The following is a 19,232-nucleotide window of genomic DNA, read 5'->3' on the forward strand; positions in this document are numbered from 1 at the left end:
GGGACCTGCATACTGCTGTCATGGAGCTGGGTATGATATTTGAGGCTGGCATACAGGCTGGAAAAAATATTTAAAAAAAATGTTTTTTGAGGGTGGGAGGGGGTTGGTGACCAGTGGGGGGGGAGTAAAGGGAGGTCATCCTCGAGTCCCTCTGGTGGTCATCTGGTCATTTAGGGCACATTTTTGTGCCTTGGTCGTAAGAAAAAAAGAACCAGGTGAAGTCATCCAATTGTTCGTCAGGGACATCTTTTTTTTTCCATTATGGGTGGAGGACGCCCAAGTCCTGTCATCGCTACGCCTCTGACACGCCCTCATGAACTTTGGCCGTCCCCGCGACGGAAAGCAGTTGAGGATGCCCAAAATCGATTTTCGATTATGCCGATTTGGGTGACCCTGTGAGAAGGACGCCCATTTTGCGATTTGTGTCAAAAGATGGGCCTCCTTCTCTTTCGAAAATATGCCTGTTAGTGTTCAATTTTCATAGGTAAGGGTTGTCACAGTTTGAATTCCTTGACTTGGTGCTGCTATTGTATGGTAAGGCTCTGATAATCCATTAACACATTTTTTGTTATATCACTCAGTGTCTGGCAGTGGAGAGTTAAAAAGAGTATAGAGGACGGGGAAGAGAAAGGAGAGAGGGAGAGTGACACGAAGGGAGTAAAAGAAAGACATGAAAAATGCCTAGAAGGAGAAATGAGGAGGAAAGAGGGTGCACCAGGTGGGGTTGGCAGGCAAGACATAGTACCAGGAAGAGAAGTATGCTAGGAGGAGGAGGAGGAGTAAGGGAAAGGAGAGGGAGAGAGAATGTATGTGCTGAGGTGAGGGAAGGTGAAAGGTTGGAAAGAGATCAAATGGAGAGTATATGGGGGTGGCAGGACGCGATAGAAAAAAGCTAGAGGAAAGGGAAGGTGAGAAAGGAGAAAAGGAAAGAGCAGAGGAGGGAATAGTCAAGAGGGGTGGGAAGGGGCAGAAGCGGAGAGAAGAAAGATGGAGGCATGGGAGGAAAGCAAGAATAAAGGGGTGGAGGGAGAGGTGAAGGACATACAGAGAGATGGGAAGTAAGATTGTATATGAGGACGTAAGAAATGAATGAGGTGTGACAGCAGGGGAGAAGAATTAAGAGTATTATGTAGGTGTGACAGAACAGTGTGTTTTAGACCTGTAAAATTACCTTAATTAACTCTTGAAGTGCATTTGTCTAGTTTGGCCAGCAGGTGTTGTTGATTGTTGCTTCAGTCTTAGCCCTGGAAAAAAGAGAGACAGGTTTGGTGAATTATATGCTGATCTAGATACTGTTAGTATGCAAATGTTTAGTTAGTGTTATAATTTGATCCATATTTCAGTTACCTGTTATTGTTTGCTATTCGCACTTTGTTCCACTGTTCAATTTTTAAGACAATAAACAATAATTTATTGCCTCTCTGTGTGTTGGGTCTGTGAGTGCTTTCTGGGAACTGAGGGCCCACTGGGAGTGTGGTCTCCAGTAACCTAGAAATCACTGGAGATAATTTGGGAGCAGGAGACTCATCCAGAGGCAGTTATGACCCAGTCAGTGGGAGGAGGGTAGTAGTGTGCACAAGTGGCAGGTGCAGGCAGACCTGAGCTATGCTGGGGATAGACCCAGGTGGCCTTGGAGTAACCCCAGGTGTGTGGCTAGATGTTTCGTGACAGTAGGATAAAGGAAGACAGTGAAAAAAGTGAAACAAAAGAAATGTCATCTTTATTTGCTTTTTATAGATTCCAACAGGATGGTAAATCTAAAGGAAATGCCAAGGGGCCTTTTTACTAAGCCATGGCAAAAAGTGGCCTGCGGCAGTTCGAGCACATCTTTTGAGTGTGCGCCGGGCCAGTTTTGCCACATCCTGGAAAAAGGGCCTTTTTTAATGGGCTGGAAAATGGATGCAAGTCAAAATAAAAACCAGTGCATGTCCGTTTTTGGCCTGAGACCTTACCTCAGTAAGGTCTCATGCGCTACCCAGGCTGTAGAATGCAGTACGCAGGTTGAAGTTGTTCAACCTGCTTGGATCAATAATTATCAATAGTGAAACAAGTAGTCAAAAAATCCAATCACATATCACTTTTGGCAGAATGGTTATGAAGGACCTAGAAAAGATGTTCAAAGTGCAAAGATGTATCTCTATGTTCAAAGATTCTATTTGTTTACTATTATTGCTTCTCCATCAAGGATGAAATAATTGATTTTACCAGTTGTTATGATCTTTGGGTCCTTTTACTAAGGCGTGCTAACAGATTAATGTATGAAATAAGACGCCCATAGCAATATAACGGGTGTCTTATGTAGCAAGTGCTAATCAGTGCACGCTAAATCTGTTAGCAAGCCTTAGTAAAAAGACCCTTTTGTTTTTTTCACATTAAGGTGCAGGCCAGTTGTGAGACTAAGTTCCTTGATCTTGATAAGTGGATGTTTCAGATCACTTTCACATTCAGCCTGTAATGTGGTATTGTCAGCATAGTGAAGGTTGTTGATGAATCTTACACCAATTTTCACTCCCCATGTTTCTTCATACATTCCTGCTTCTCTGATGATTTGCTCAGCATATAAATTGAACAGGTAAGGTAAAAAGTATGCAGCCTTGTCATACACCATTTTCAGTTTTAAACCATAACCATTCTGTTTTTCTTTGTTTCTTGGTCAATTTAAAGGCTGTGCATGAGAACTGTCGGGTGTTCTGGTACACCATGAGGCATATTTTCAAAGCACTTAGCCTTCCAAAGTTCCATAGAAACCTATGGAACTTTGGAAGGCTAAGTGCTTTGAAAATATGCCTCATTGTTTCTTAATGTGAGCCAGAGTTTTTCATGACTTACACAGTCAAAGGTCTTCCTATAGTCAATGAAACACATGTAGATATCCTTTTTGTATTATTTTGTCTTTTCAAGGATCTATCTAACATCTAACCAGGAACCTATACAGAGGTTTTGTTGTCCGTTCTATTTTTTTAATAATCTGTAATATTTTCATTGTTTTTTATAGTAATTGTGGCACACTGTGCTGAAAATTTCAATGTACTGTCCACAGTAACTCTAACATTTCTTTTTTGGGTGATGACTTCTAAGTCAGAATCCAGCATTTTGTCCCTTTAGTTGAGATTATTTTCCCCTATTGTTTCACATTGCACTTGTTCACATTAGGTTTCATCTACTATTTAGACAGTAATTCTACAACAGGGCAACTTGGATAAGAGAGTAAGCAGGCACCTAATTCGAGGTTATTCTATAATAAAAAGTAATCTTTTACTTTTCTTTATAGAATACTAGTGCAAATGGCACGAAGCATGCTTACATAAAGGTGCGATCACTCCCCCCCCCCCCCCCCCCCCCCCCCCCCCCCCCCGCCGGCTGGTATAAATGCCTACCTTTAGATGTTAGCCAGAAAGTGCTTAAATTATAGTATTCTATAATTTTCTTATCTATTTGTGTACTCTGCCCGTGCTCCATCCAAACTCCACCCAATCAGCAAAGAACACGGCAAGTCCTTTTGTACTAGTTGGTGTTTTATAAGAGGTCATTTAAGTGCATATGTGGACACATCTGTAATGACTAGAATACAACCATTTATGTACACTCCTGCTGCCTAAACCTACTTAGCTCCTTGTGGAATTACCCTCCTTAGGGAGTAATTCTCTATAGGCTGCCTAAAGGACAATGCGTACTAAGCACAAATTCTAATGGCAATTGCATGCACAATTGGCATTATAGAATACTAGTGTTAAGTCCACAATTGTATGCCTAACTTCAGGTGTGAGCACCTATGCTAGCTCAAAGGCTGGAGTAAATGCTGATGTCTACATCTAGGCAGTTAAGCGCATAGCTGCTAATATTTATAACTTGCATGCATAAATGCTAGGCATGCTCGACCCACTCATGTCTCTCCCAGGTCCACGCCCCCTCCCCCCTAGTAGTTGTGTGCAATGGATTTTGTGTCCACAATTTGCAGAAGTCCAACCAAGAGCAGTTACATAACTGCTTAGTGCCAGTTCATACCAATTATAGTCAACTAGGAATAAATGCCCGTTTCTGAGGGCAATGAAACGGGCGCTAGCAAGGGGCCCCCTCCCTCCGAGCTACTTGCCTTGTTCGGTGTTCGCGTCGCTGTGTGTGGGTAGGGTTTTTTTTTTGTTTGCTGCGCCTCCGTGGCCGTGCCTGTGGCGTTTCGGTTTCGGGCCTCGAGTGTTATAGCTTCGCCCTCGACGTCATGACGTTTTGACACGAGGGCGGTGCAGACACTCCAGGGCACACCGGATATCTCGGGCGCCTCAACTTCCGTGGAGGCTTCAGAACGTTGGGGTTGCCTTTTATATATATATAGATAATCAGTATTTAACACCAGTTAGCTAATTGTAAGTTATGTATGCAACTGACACTATTCTATAACCTGTGTATGCAACTTCGCAAGTTAAATGCAAAATTGTGGATAGAATTAGAATTAGCAGATTATTGTCCAGTCTGAGTTTCACAAGAACCTTCTGCAAATCATTGCAATCCTGTGCCATTTTAACAAGTTTGAATAATTTTGTGTTAGTCACAGATTTGATTATTTCACTTGTCACTCCTATTTCTGGAGCATTTATGGATACAGACCCCAGGGGCACTCCACTTTTCCATGTGGTAAAATGCAGCTAATGGTATGTTTGTCACAGGGTGACTCTGTAAGCCTGCAGCTTTTCATGAACCACCGTTCATCCCATGTTTTTATCCTAGATGCGCAACCACTGCAGATGTGCTGGGAGTGGGAGATGGGAGAGGAGGCAAGCCAAAAGCACAGGGCACTTCAGCCAACCATGTTAGAACTTTTTTCTACTTCAGCCAACCACGTTAGAACTTTTTTTCACAGGCAGTCAAAGATAGCCTTTCCTTGCCTTATTGTAGAGGAGTGTGGTAGCCGTGTGGTTGCCTTATTGAAAATCCCATGGGACATGTTGTTACAGCTAGACTGGAAAGGCACAGGCAGGATAAGCAAAAAGAACCATTTTGTCTCATACTTTCAGAGAGGGGTAGTTGGGATTGTTACTAGTAGCTGAGGATTTCTGTAATTTTGGTCAACATAGAGCTAGAAGCAGTGAAAACAAAAGCCAGGAAAGAAAAACTTCTACAGCCTACAGCACAATGATAGAGACAGGAAGGCAGGCCACACACATAGCATAAAGGACATCTGGAGAGAAAACTCTGCTGTCTGTGTTTGCATGCTTGAGGGTACATTTGCTTGCTTGCTGCTGCCAGTACCTGGTTTTGAATGGAAAGAGTGCCCGAGGTAGTCAGGAAAGTGCCAGAGACATGGATTTGGAAGAGACACAGGGACTAAGCTTGAGAAAACTGTATTTACAGTTTATGTTTGATGCTAGTGCACTGCTTAGTTGGCTTTCCAAGTTTTGTCAGTTGCCAACTATTGTGCAGGTAGGCACTAGGTAATTGGAACACTGTATGTGTGTGCGGGAGGGGGGATGGGGAGGGCGGCTAGTCACATATAAAAAGAGTGTTGTGACTATCATAATACGTCTCACAAGCATTACTTCTAAATTCCAATTGCAGTCTCTTTATGGGACTTTAGCTTAGATATCTGATGAAATTAGATGTTTTTTGGCAGTGTCAGGGATTCACAGCAGAGGTTTTGGTGCTAATAGGCTTCTTGCATGTTCATATGGGGGGGAAAAAAAGGTGGTGGTGATGCAGCAGTAGAAAAAGTAGGCATGCCAGCAAACGCTAGTGGTAGCATGAGCAGTATCATCCTCTCAACTACTACTTCCCTTCAACCTTTGTGCACAAGTGCTTCAGGAACCCACGCATAGGTGCATCTTTGGTGACAGATGCCCTAGATACAGTGGTAAAAGAGATCAGTCTGCCACAAGTAAGATTTCCACATGGATTTCAGTGACATGCCACCTTGGAGAGCCCATGGAGGTCATAGCCACAGATCCCTTGGTATATACTGTGTAATTTTATTTTATTTATTTATTTATTTATTGAGATTTATTTACGGTCTTTTTGAAGGAATTTACTTAAGGTGGTGTACAGTAAGAATAGATCACACAGCAATAGGAAATTACAGCAGTAAAGATATTCAAATAGTAGAAAGTATGGCATAGAGGGGCATAATCGAACGCAAACGCCTATCTCCATGGGCGTTTATCTCAGAGAACGGGTCCGTGAAGGTGCGGACCGAACCGTATTTTCGAAAAAATGGACGGTTTTGAGCTGGGCGTTTGTTTTTTTTTAGCGATAATGGAAACAAAAAACGCCCAGCTCAAAAACGTCCTAATCCGAGCCATTTGGTCGTGGGAGGGGCCAGGATTCGTAGTACACTGGCCCTCCTGATATGCCAGGACACCAACTGGGCACCCTAGGTCAGTGCAGTGGACTTCAGAAAAAGTTCCCACATGCATAGCTCCCTTACCACGGTTGCTGAGCTCCCAACCCCCCTCCCCCAAAACCCACTACCCACAAATGTACAACACTACCATAGCTCTTAGGGGTGAAGGGGGCACCTACATGTGGGTACAGTGGGTTTTGGAGGCCTCCCATTTACCAGCACAAGTGTTACAGGTAGGGGGTGGATGGGCCTGGGTCCGCCTGCTGAAGTACACTGCGGTACCCACTAAAAGTGCTCCAGGGACCTGCATACATGCAGGCCTCTAGGACTTGTTACTGCTGTATAACATTGGCACACCAGTTTACACCTGAAGACTAATCTCTCCGAAAACGTCCTTTATTGGAATAAGCACATTTACTCACAGTTAACTGCACATCAGAGGTTGTGCCCCACTGGCAACGAGTCTCCCTGGTACTGAGATTAGCAGTAGGTCCGAGCTGGCAGAATGCTGTACAATGCCCACTTTCAGCCACATTCAAGGTAAGAACTAAGTTCTCTAACGTGGCTAACACATGGAAGGGATCTAAAACTGGCTTACAAAAATGGCCACTCCCTCATGGACTACCGGAAACAAAACTGGACACACTCTGACCCAGTAGGCAGGGGGAAAAGCACCATGGGAGAACAGCCTACCAACTACCAACATCGTGAGACTGTAACACAAGCTAATGAAATCACGGAGCCCAATACCCTACACCCACCACAATGCAATGCTGATGTGACCCTGTAGTGCACCCGAGAACCACATCTGACCCAGGGAAAGGCTGTGACAGGATCGAACACATTCTGCTGTCATGGAGGTGGGTATAGCATTTGAGGCTGGCATAGAGGCTGGAAAAAAAGTTTTTAAAGTGGGTTTTTTTTTGGTGGGAGGGGGTTAGTGACCACTGGGGGAGTCCGGGGAGGTCATCCCCGATTCCCTCCAGTGGTCATCTGGGCAGTTGGGGCACTTTTTTGGGACTTGTTCGTGAAAAAAAAGGGTCCAAAAAAAGTGACCCAAAATCGCGGTAAAAACGCCTTTTTTTTTCGATTATCAGCTAAAGACGCCCATCTCTCCTCGGCTGATAACCACACCCCAGTCCCACCTCCACCATGCCTCCGACATGCCCCTGTCAACTTTATTCGTTTCCGCGACGGAGTGCAGTTGGAAACGCCCAAAATCGGCTTTCGATTATACTGATTTGGGCGCCTTTGCGAAAAACACGCCCATCTCCCAATTTGGGTCGAAATATAGGCGTTTTTCGATTATAAGCTGGATAGTATACTACTTACAATGCCAACACAATACGTAATAGTACATTTTAATTGATAGTGAAGGGTACAATCAAAGATAGAACATATAGATAGGTAAGAGAGTAAGAAGAGTTAGAAAGTAAGGTGACTAATTTAAAGAAAGTTGCACATGAGGTCAGAGAGATGGTTAAATATTTTCTCAGCTAGGGTAGGAGTGGATAAACAATTACCATAGTCATAACCACACATACAGGCTCATTTTCGAAAGAGAAGGACGCCCATCTTTCGACACAAATCGAAAGATGGGCGTCCTTCTCACAGGGTCACCCAAATCGGTATAATCAAAAGCCGATTTTGGGCATCCCCAATTGCTTCCCATCGCGGAGATGCCAAAGTTCATGGGGGCGTGTCGGAGGTGTATTGAAGGCGGGACTTGGACGTGCCTAACACATGGGTGTCCTTGACCCATAATGGGAAAAAAAAGGGCGTCCCTGATGAGCACTTGGACGACTTCACCTGGTCCTGTTTTTCTTACGACCAAGCCACAAAAAGGTGCCTGAACTGACCAGCTGACCACTGGAGAGCATCAGGGATCACCTCCCCTTACTCCCCCAGTGGTCACTAACCCCCTCCCACCCTCAAAAACATCTTTAAAAATCTTTTGTGCCAGCCTGTATGCCAGCCTCAAATGTCATACTCAGGTACATCACAGCTGTATGCAGGTCCCTGGAGCAGTTTTAGTGGGTGCAGTGCACGTCAGACAGGAGGACCCAGGCCCATTCCCCCCTACCTGTTACACTTGTGGTGGTAAATGTGAGCCTTCCAAAACCCACCACAAACCCACTGTACCCACATCTAGGTGTCCCCTTCACCCATAAGGACAATGGTAGTGGTGTACAGTTGTGGGTGGTGGGTTTTGGGGGGGGGGGGTTAGGGGGCTCAGCACACAAGGTAAGGGAGCTATGTACCTGGGAGCAATTTCTGAAGTCCACTGCAGTGCCCCCTAGGGTGCCCGGTTGATGTCTTGGTTGTCAGGGGGACCAGTGCACTACGAATTCTGGTTCCTCCCATGACCAAAGGGCTTGGATTTGGGCATTTCTGAGATGGGTGTCCTCGGTTTCCATTATTGCTGAAAATCGGGGACGACTATCTCAAAGGTCGACCTAAATTTCGTGATTTTGGCATCCCCGACCATATTATCGAAACGAAAGATGGATGCCCATCTTGTTTTGATAATACGGGTTTCCCCACCCCTTCGCCGGGACGTCCCACGAGGACGTCCTCAGGAAAACTTGCTTGCCTCTTTCAGTTATGCTCCTCTATGTATTCTAGAACATCTGTGTATATTCAGTTGAGAAAACAGAACAAGCTGAACTATTACAGATTGCAATACATGGTAGTGGTGTAAAGTTGTGGGGAGTGTGTTTTGGGGGGGCTCAACACACAAGGTAAGGGAGCTATGCACCCGAGAGCAATTTCTGAAGTCCACTGCAGTGCCCCCTAGGGTGCCCGGTTGATGTCCTGGCATCTCAGGGGGACCAGTGCACTGTGAATACTGGCTCCTCCCATGACCAATTTGGTCATTTCTGAGACGGGTGTCCTTAGTTTCCATTATCGCCGAAAATCAGAAACGACCAAGTCTAGGGACGACCATTTCTAGGGACGACCTAAATGTCAAGATTTGGGCGTCCCTGACCGTATTATCGAAACGAAAGATGGACGCCCATCTTGTTTCGATAATACGGGTTTCCGCACCCCTCCACCGGGACGTTTTGCGAGGACATCCTCAGCAAAACTTGGGCGTCCCTTTTGATTATGCCCCTCATAGTATACACAAATCTCATTCTGGTCAGACCTGACCAATATTACACAGCATTTCCTGTCTGGTCTTCTAATCATTGTGCTCAGTCACCATATGTTCATCATACCTGGGGAAATTGTGGGTCCTCATTTATCATGGCTGTCTCCTGAATTGGTGGAAAAGCTACTGTTTCTAAAGACATCTTCTCTTGCTTGGTTTCCCTAAGTTTTCATGCAGCTAGAAGGAGGGTAATTCTAGAAGAAGCCACCTAGATTTAGGCAGCAAGAATGCACGTAAATGCTTACATTCTAGTCATATATAGATCTACATGGAGATGTATGCATGTAAATGACCATTTTCTGGCTATTCACTGTTCTGTAAGTATACATCAACATACAAAGGTGCACACTTTGGAGTTGGGTATTCACATAGGTGAAGTTTAGCTGGAGTGTGGGCAGGGCAGAGATATACATACCTAGATCTCCAAATGTTCATTCACAATCTAGGTGAAAGTGCTTGCGCCTAAAATTTAGGCACACATTTCACCTGTTATGTTAGTACTCTAGCTAAAGGCACCTAGTTTTCTTTATAGAATAAGCTCCAAAAAGCAAGTTAAAAATAGGCATCCCTTTGTAAAATACAATTTCAGTGCCTTCCTTGTGTTTTTAAACCATAACCATTCTGTTTTTCTTTGTTCTGTTCAAACTTCATCAGAGTGTATCCTCTGCTCACTGCCTAAATTCCACAATTTCATTCCAAGCATCTGTGAACTCTTTCCCCAGCTTGGGGGGGGGGGGGGGGAGGCAGATCTTTCCATTCTCTGACCAAAGATCTTAGTGCCAGGACTCTAATTTGCAGGCATGCGGCTTAATTGACTCTCTCATCAGGTTTTATTTTCTTCTTCACCATCATTTATTGTTGACTTGATTTCACTTTACGTTCCATCCCCTACCCATATTTGTCGATACCACCTGTAAATAGAGCTCAGCTCACCTCTACTTGTCATACTTCCTTTTTTAATGCAGCTTCAATTTGGAGCTCAATGACCGTAGGCTGTTGGTGACTGAGATGTGTGGGGATGGCGTATGGTGGGACAAAAGGGAGCAACATCTATGTCAGCAATAAATGGACAGTGGGCACACTTTTGAATACTGCAATATGCAGAGAAAATGCCCTCAGCAGTATCTAAATTGTCTACAACAAAAACAGGCAAAATGCAGAAGTTCTTGACTTGACTTCCACAAATTGATGATTTGAAATTTATAGGAAGGAAAAGACCTCAGCAGTCAAAAGCATATGGTTGCTTTTCATACCATTGCTGTGTTATAGCTATCTGCAGCTGTTACCACATTTGACTCCAGTCTCATTCATTGGTCAAAAAATCGCCCTATATTTTTCTTGTCACCTTTATTAAACTTTTTCCTGTTTTTCTTTTTCCTATTTCTTTGAACATAGTTTTTTGTCCATTATAAGCTGTTGCTTTATTACAAAATGCTGAGCACTTACCTTTATGACAAATCTCAAATCCCAGTAAGGGCCTCCGTTTCACCCTCTGGCTTTATCAGGGGATTTTGACATGTGCTCCCTTATCTCTTCATGTTCAAGTGTGCAGCACTGCATACGTCTAGTAGCGCTATAGAAATGATAAGTAGTAGTAGTAGTGCTCTCATTTTGAAATACCAAAATAGTCAGTCATATCAATTATGCACCTCAAAGGGAGTTGAGCCTTTATTACCTACTGAATCACTTCACAGCATTGATTTCATATCAGCAATGAAACTGAAACTAAAATGGGGTACCTGGTCAAAATAGCCTCAACAAAATGGCCCCGACAAAAAAAAACTCCAAACAAAAAAAGCTCCCAACATAATAGTTCCTGACATAACAGCCACTGTCAAAAGGACCTGCCCACAATATAACCCTTGACAAGTTAGCTGCATAACAAAAGGACCTGATCAGGCTGCCCAGAATATGGGACCTCTTTTTTCCCCCCTAATAATCTTACCTTGCCAAACAGGATAAGGTTAGTAAGACTATGAAAATGATGAATCGTATGTTCTATATTTCACACCAATGTCAAGCTTAGTGCCTCATTAATCATATTTAAATCTTGTTCCTCTGAAATACATCTAACAGAACAACAACAAGCTTTATTTGATAATTTAATTACTATTGGACAATTTATGATTTTAACGAACTGGAAAAACACATCAATGCTCAATGAACATTTCTGGTGGCAGTCAGTTTTATCATACCACAAGTTGGAAACAGTCTCTGCAAGCTTTACAGGATCCTACAACAAAAAGACATTGACATGGTCTCCTTTAACAGACTATGTTCACTTAATTGGTTAATATTTCTTAACAACTCTCAATGCTAGTACCAATATTGTTCTGAATCACTTCTCCAGCTATAATCAATATGTCCTATCTTTATTCTATTTTACTGTTTTTATTACTATTTTTGTTATCTGAAAACCCTAATAAAATTTTTGGAAAAAAAAAAAAGAAATAGCACCTACTCCCTGTGAAAAATTTCACACACAGGTAGCCATTGATTGTTCCTTCTAGCCACTGATCGATCCTTCTATTGAGCAGCTTTATCAAGAAGCAAAAGATAGAGATCATTGAATTAAGCCCTCTTACAGGCATTTTTCAAAACTCTAAATGGATAGTTCTGATTCTTCAAGTAATCCATTAATTGTTTGGCTTGTTGTCTCTAATCAATAATCTTAGTGCATATTCTTCTATATTTTAAAAACTGAATATGACAGTTATTTTTTTAATTTCACAGGATGACATCAATATAATCTCTAACTGTTAAATGGTAAGCCATGTTGAACTGAAACTCATTTTTGGATAATTGTGGGATACAAGTATGAATAACAAAGAAACTATCAAACACATCACTCCAATATAGTGTCACACTGGGGATTCAGATCTGAAGGATAAAATATATTAAATTTTAAAAAAATAGCCTCAGTGTAACAGGGAGCCTGACTTTTATGCTCCACTGTAAATATTACCATCACAGGCTTCTACCACCTTCCGAAAAAAAAACACAGAGAAAAACTCCCAGAATATTTCAAAAATTCTAAAGAAGTGGGAGAAAAGTCTGTGTTTAAAAAAACAGAAGGGAGGGTAACACAATTTAACACAATACAGATCCAAATACCCTCTGAAGGCGTCTCATACAAACGTTAGCCATTTTGAGCACATTGTTTGCTATGGATAATTTGTAAAGCAGTTTTTATGCATTGCTATGTATTTCTCCTGATGAAGATAGCGAAACAGAAGGATTTCCTACTGTCGAGAAACAAGGAAATTGGACATTTTTTGCCAGAAGGATAATATAAATTGGAAACTTTAATTTTGGAGAAACCCCACAGACTGTGAAAATCCTATGAGGCTGCACTTCTGTCAGGACAATTTGGATGTTCTGAGCTAAGTAAAGTTTACCTTTTGTCAGAATTAGAATCCATTCATTAGTAAGGATGGAAGTTTAAGTAATTCTAGCAATGTTATAAGAGTTTTTGCTCTATTTTGAGTTTTCTTTACTTGCAGGAAGGCTTCTCTGTTTGAATGAGGATTTTAGTCTAGTGAGGGATTGCTAATTAGAGTCTATTTGGGTGATTTATATTCATAGTGAGATTTAGTATTGTGGGTATTTGGATCTGTATTGTGTTAAATTGTGTTACCCTCCCTTCTGTTTTTTAAACACAGACTTTTCTCCCACTTCTTTAGAATTTTTGAAATATTCTGGGAGTTTTTCTCTGTGTTTTTTTTTCGGAAGGTGGTGGAAGCCTGTGATGGTAATATTTACAGTGGAGCATAAAAGTCAGGCTCCCTGTTACACTGAGGCTATTTTTTTTTAATTTAATATATTTTATCCTTCAGATCTGAATCCCCAGTGTGACACTATATTGGAGTGATGTGTTTGATAGTTTCTTTGTTATAACTACACACTCGTTGCAGATTGTTTATTTGTGAGAATACAAGTATGAAGTGCTCCTGACAATTTTCTTCTTGTGCATTTTAGTAGTGAAAGAATCACTGCTCTGTTGAACTGCATGTGTTTGACAAAGCTACATAATTCTGATTCATCACCTGTCCATAATATGAACACATTGTCAATATAGCTATGTCACATATAAATCTTTTCTATAAAAGGAGAACAATATATCCAATCTTTCTTAAATTCAGACATATACAAATTAACAACAGAGGGGGCAATTGTGGCATCCATAGCCACCCTGACACTTATAAATACAAATCTTGATGGAATTATCTCTCAAAGCAAACCTGGCTAACTTTACGAGAAAATCAGTGGAAACAAATGAGGTTAGAAATGGGATTCCAACTTTATTCTGCAGAGCTTCATCCTGAGGCATAAAAGTAAATAAAGAGGTATTGTACGATGTTTCCATTAGAAAAGAGCTTATACTCACTCGTATCTACTTTGGCCAAAAGTCTAAAAAATGTGTAGTGTATTTGATTTAAGAGGTACAATCTTTAATAACACTTTAGGGTCCTGCATATAGTACACCAAAAAAGATTTAATTAAATCAATTCTTTACTATACTATGAGGTCTATCATATCAGAGATTGTGAAACTATTTAGAAAATGTCCTCAAGTTTCATATGTTGCCTTCTGTGAATATGATCATAAGTACCTACATAAATATAAAGAACATCAAATAATCTATGTAAACTTTAATTTTACTCTTCCTTTTAATTTTACACTGATCTTTGATGATCAAGAGTTTATCTTCAGCTTTTTCTTTTGGAGAGAACTGTAGTGTGCCCAACACTGAGACATCTGCCACATTAGGTGTTAAACATTCCACAAAAAAGTATAATGGTTGTAATAAAGATCTTCTTGAGGTATGAAAAGCAGCCATATGCCTTTGACTGCTGAGACCTTTTCCTCCCTATATAAGTACATAAGTATTGCCATACTTGGAAAGACCAAAGGTCCATTGAGCCCAGCATCCTGTTTCCAACAGTGGCCAATCCAGGTCACAGATACCCGGCAAGATCCCAAAAATGTACAAAACATTTTATACTGCTTTTCCCAGAAATAGTGGATTTTCCCCAAGTCCATTTAATAACGGTCTATGGACTTTTCCTTTAGGAAGCCGTCCAAACCTTTTTTTAAACTCTGCTAAGCTAACTGCCTTTACCACATTCTCTGGCAACGAATTCCAGAGTTTAATTACACGTTGAGTGAAGAAACATTTTCTCCGATTCGTTTTAAATTTACTACATTGTAGCTTCATCGCATGCCCCCTAGTCCTAATATTTTTGGAAAGTGTGAACAGACGCTTCACGTCTACCCATTCAACTCCACTCATTATTTTATAGACCTCTATCATATCTCCCCTCAGCCGCCTTTTCTCCAAGCTGAAGAGCCCTAGCCGCTTTAGCCTTTCCTCTAATATAATAATTCACACCTCCAACGTTCTGAATCTGACTCCGTGGCAGCGTGGCAGTGAAGCTGTGTAGTGTTCGTAGGGTTCGTACTCGCACTCCCGATCACTGCCCCGCCCTCGAGGGAACTCTGTATAGTTGCCAGGGAAAGAAACGCGATGTCAGAAGGAGAAGGGACCAACCACAGACCTCGCACTCGCTCTCAGTGCCCCACCCTCGGAGGGAAGGGAAGGCTGCATATAATATTCACCCAAAATTGGGTAGCAGAGCAGGTGGGGGAAGAGAGCTTGGTGGTTGGGAGGTGAGGATAGTGGAGGGCAGACTTATACGGTCTGTGCCGGAGCCAGTGATGGGAAGCGGGAAATACTGCTGGGCAGACTTGTACAGTCTGTGCCCTGAAAAAGGCAGGTATACAAATCAAGGTAAGGTATACACATATGAGTTTATCTTGTTGGGCAGACTGGATGGACCATGCAGGTCTTTTTCTGCCGTCATCTACTATGTTACTATGTTACCCACTGGAAGTTCGTTCCCTCCCTCTGAGTTCCAGGGTCGTCATCCGTCCCCCTCAATTCCAGGGTCCCCCTCCCTTCCAGTTCCAGGCCCGTCACTCCTCCCTCCCTCCCTTTCAGTTCCAGGCCCCCTCCCTCCGAATTTTAAAAGTCATCCTGACTTACCTCACGCGGTAAAAAGCGTGCAGGCTCGGCACTTCAGTTTTCCCTTAAACAGGAAATGAGGGCTTGACCAGAGCTGAGAGACAGAGAAGGGAAAACTGAAGTAAGTGCCGAGCCTGCACGCTTTTTATCGTTGCTGCCGGCCAATGTAACCCCAACGAGATAAGTCAGGATGACTTTTAAAATTCGGAGGGAGGGAGCCTGGAACTGGAAGGGAGGGAGGGAGGGACAATGACCCTGGAACTCGGAGGGAGGGATGACGACCCTGGAACTGGGAAGAAGGGAGGGGGAACCCTGGAACTGAGAGGGAGGAGGGAGGGTGAGAGGGGTGGACCCTGGAACTGGGAGGGAGGAGGAACCCTTTAATTGGGAGGGAGGGAGGGGGGATGCTGGAACTTCCCTTAAAAACGTTAATGGCAGAAGGTGATTACCTTGCTAGCGCCCATTTCATTTCAATGAGAAACAGGCTTTTTTTACTGGTTTATTTATATTTCTTTATTTTTAAGCACTTGATAGACTGCTCATCGCACTAAGGGCTCTGTTTACTAAGCTGCACTAAGTGTATTTCTCTACTTTGGCCAGCAGGTGGTACATGTTTGTTTAAAGCTGTCATAGAGTAGTGTGATCATGGCTCTTCCATAAAGAAACAGCAGGATGAGGAATATAATGAATAAAACCTTTATTCTTCAGGACCCGACACAGCACTGTGTTTTGGCGTAAAGCCTACATCAGGAGTCTGTACACGAAATCACCGAAGGGTATAAAACAATGTATTCACTGGAAAACAGTCTGGTGAGCCTGGTCAGTATTTGAGTCTAGGATGGATGGGTTCCACTGTTCGGATGTGGCGCTGGGTCAGGCAGGAAGAGGAGTGGTGCAGGAAGGGACATTAGGCCAGCTGGAAGGTTGCCACAGGCTGAAAGTTTGTGGGTACTGCTGGACTGATCAGCCTTCCAGCCCAGTGTCAGATCCGAACAGCAGAACCCATCCGTCCCAGGCTCAAACACTGACCAGGCTCACCAGACTGTTTTCCAGTAATTATATTGTTCTATACCGTTCAGTGATTTTGCGTACAGACCCCTGATGTAGGCTTTATGCTGAAACACAGTGCTGTGTCAGGTCTTGAAGAATAAAGGTTTTATTTATTATATTCCTCGTTCTGCTGTTTCTTTATGGAAGAGCCTTGCTGATCACACTACTCCTTCCTTTGGTATTTGTTGACGTAGTGGAATATGGTCCTCCACTTTTGCGGTGTTTCTCTAAAACTGTTACAAAGAAACGACTGTTCCCTCTTTAGTTAAACGAACAACAGTGGATCCAATAAAAGTCCTCTCACAGTTGGCGTCTTTCTAAACAAGGTCTTTATTCAAAACAATTAAACAACCCGACACGTGACATGTTTCGGCCAAACAGGCCTACGTCAGGGGTCTATTAATCCTTTATGTAAAATACCTTGAGAAACAGATGACTCAGTGAATAAATTGTTAACAGACCGGTATTTGATAGAGACAAGTGCAGCGATTCATCCGACAGGATAGGTCTGTTTGGCCGAAACACGTCACGTGTCGGGTTGTTTGATTGTTTTGAATAAAGACCTTGTTTAGAAAGACGCCAACTGTGAGAGGACTTTTATTGGAACCACTGTTGTTCGTTTGTCTTGTTCTCCTGTGGAGAAATCACCCTTTTTAGTTAACACAGATAAGAGGTAACCTGCAGTGATTTGCCAGATACTTTTAAAACTTGTTGTTCTGGGCTCTGATTGGCCCAGGAGCTCAGTTCATCTATGATGGTATTGGCTTTTGCCCCAACCTTGACCAGGGAGAAAAGAGAGAAAGATCTCCTTGCTGAGTACCTGTGAACAGTTATATTTGATATTTCCTGTACTCTCCAGGCATTATTTAGGTAGTGAACAAATTTTTATAATTGATTCATATTCAGTTTCTTACTACTACTGTTTGCTGATTGCACATTTTCTGTTCATTGTTCTATTTTTTTATGACAATAAACAATTTTAGTTTATTGCCTCTTCTTGTCTGGACTGACTAAGAATCCTGGTGGTTTGTTTGTTGGTCTGTGGGTGCTAGGAACTGTAGGACCACTGTGAGTATGGCCCCAGTAATGTAGAAATCACTGGGGATAATTTTAGAGCGGATATTGGAAAGCATAGTGAAAAGGAGATAATATGCTGAATGATAAGTGATAGGCTGATAGGGAGATACTGGACACTTGGAGGGGTAAAGATGGGAGGAGGAGAGGTAGGCCACCTGGGGGTAGAAAGCAAAATTGGGATGCTGGCCACATGGGGGCATAAGGAGGGGAAGCAAGATCCTGGACTATGATGGGGAGAGAAGGGAGGGGAGAGACTCTTGGCAGGTAATGGAGTTGGCTTATTACATTGCTGCACTTATGCAAGCTGGTTCTTCATGAATTCTGTACAGAAATAGATAAACACTGCACTAGAAGGAATTCTGCATTGCATATTTATTCAGAATTTATATGAGTAACTTGTAAAATCCTTATTTATTCCTCAAGCTCACTTTTTATTGTAATATCTACATTTTTCCCCAAAATAGGTATTTCCCACAATGGAAGCACCAGTGTATTATTTAATGAAAAAAATTACACCATTGAATTTTCTGACTACCCTGAAGTTTTAAAGCCTTCTCTGAACTTCACAGCCTCAGTAAGTCCCTATACTTAATTATGTTATCTAACTAATGTGATCAATAATGAAGCAATGTTGTTCATCAGAACTGCTTTGATCATAGGAGCCAACTTTTCAAAATTATTGGGGGTGCTAAGCCCAATGAAAATAACCCCTTCTTGGAAACATACAAGGAATTTTCTCAATATTGGGGGTGCTCAAGCACCCACAGAGTCGGCTCCAATGGCTTTGATAATGTGGTCCTATTTTTATTACAGCAGTGCACACACGGGTAGATACCACCACGAAACAGATGAGGAGAAGGAATTTTTACAATGAGAAAACAAAATAATTTAGTGACTGGCAGCAAATAAGGATGATTTAGCCTGCTTGAATTGCTCAGTTCTGGTTATATTTCTTTAGCTTTGGCCATCCTTTTTTGCTTTACCACTGCCTTTAGCATTAAAGAAGGTCTTCCAGTTGTCAGCCGGACAGTACCTGGGCACTATCAGCTGCTTGTACCATCCTGGTTATTCCATGGCCTTAGTATCCCCAAATCTCGATTCCTTTATGTGTCCCTTAACGCCTCTCCTTGCTTTTACTCTTGAAGGAGCGATGGGTGATTCTTATTTATTTATTCATGACATTTATACCCTACATTAGCCCAAATAGATTCAAGTTCAATGTGGCTTACAAACAAACAATAAAGTGAATAAAACATTAGAGATGGAGAGGGTCACCATTAAAAGTATATGTAAGTCCAGAAAGTTATTAAATCTTTGACACTGGGTTCTGATCCGGGGATTGATGGGTTTTCAAATGAATATTTTAAACTCCTGGCGCCCCAGTTGTGCGGCCCCCTGGTAGCTTACTATGATGAGGTAACTGAGAGGGGTTTCTTTTCCAGGGGGGAGAATTGAGGCCCTTATTACACTGATTCCCAAACCTGGTAAACCGAAAGACCAGATTGAATCCTATAGACCCATCTCCCTATTAAACGTGGACATAAAGATCTTGGCCAGGGTTTTGGCAGACCGGTTGGCAGCCCACATTCCATCTTTGG

At 42.4% G+C, this 19,232-nt stretch overlaps 1 protein-coding gene across 1 annotated transcript in view; it reads left to right on the plus strand.

Moving 5' to 3' along the window:
- The window catches only part of CD109 (CD109 molecule), a 538,537-nt gene that overhangs the window by 142,630 nt on the left and 376,675 nt on the right, over positions 1–19,232 (plus strand). The window contains exon 10 of the mRNA XM_030199046.1: positions 18,099–18,208. Within this exon, the coding sequence (XP_030054906.1) occupies positions 18,099–18,208 (110 nt within the window). The remainder of the gene's footprint in view (positions 1–18,098; positions 18,209–19,232) is intronic.

The sequence above is a fragment of the Microcaecilia unicolor genome, chromosome 3 (genome assembly GCF_901765095.1).
Source record: "Microcaecilia unicolor chromosome 3, aMicUni1.1, whole genome shotgun sequence".
Taxonomy (NCBI): domain Eukaryota; kingdom Metazoa; phylum Chordata; class Amphibia; order Gymnophiona; family Siphonopidae; genus Microcaecilia; species Microcaecilia unicolor.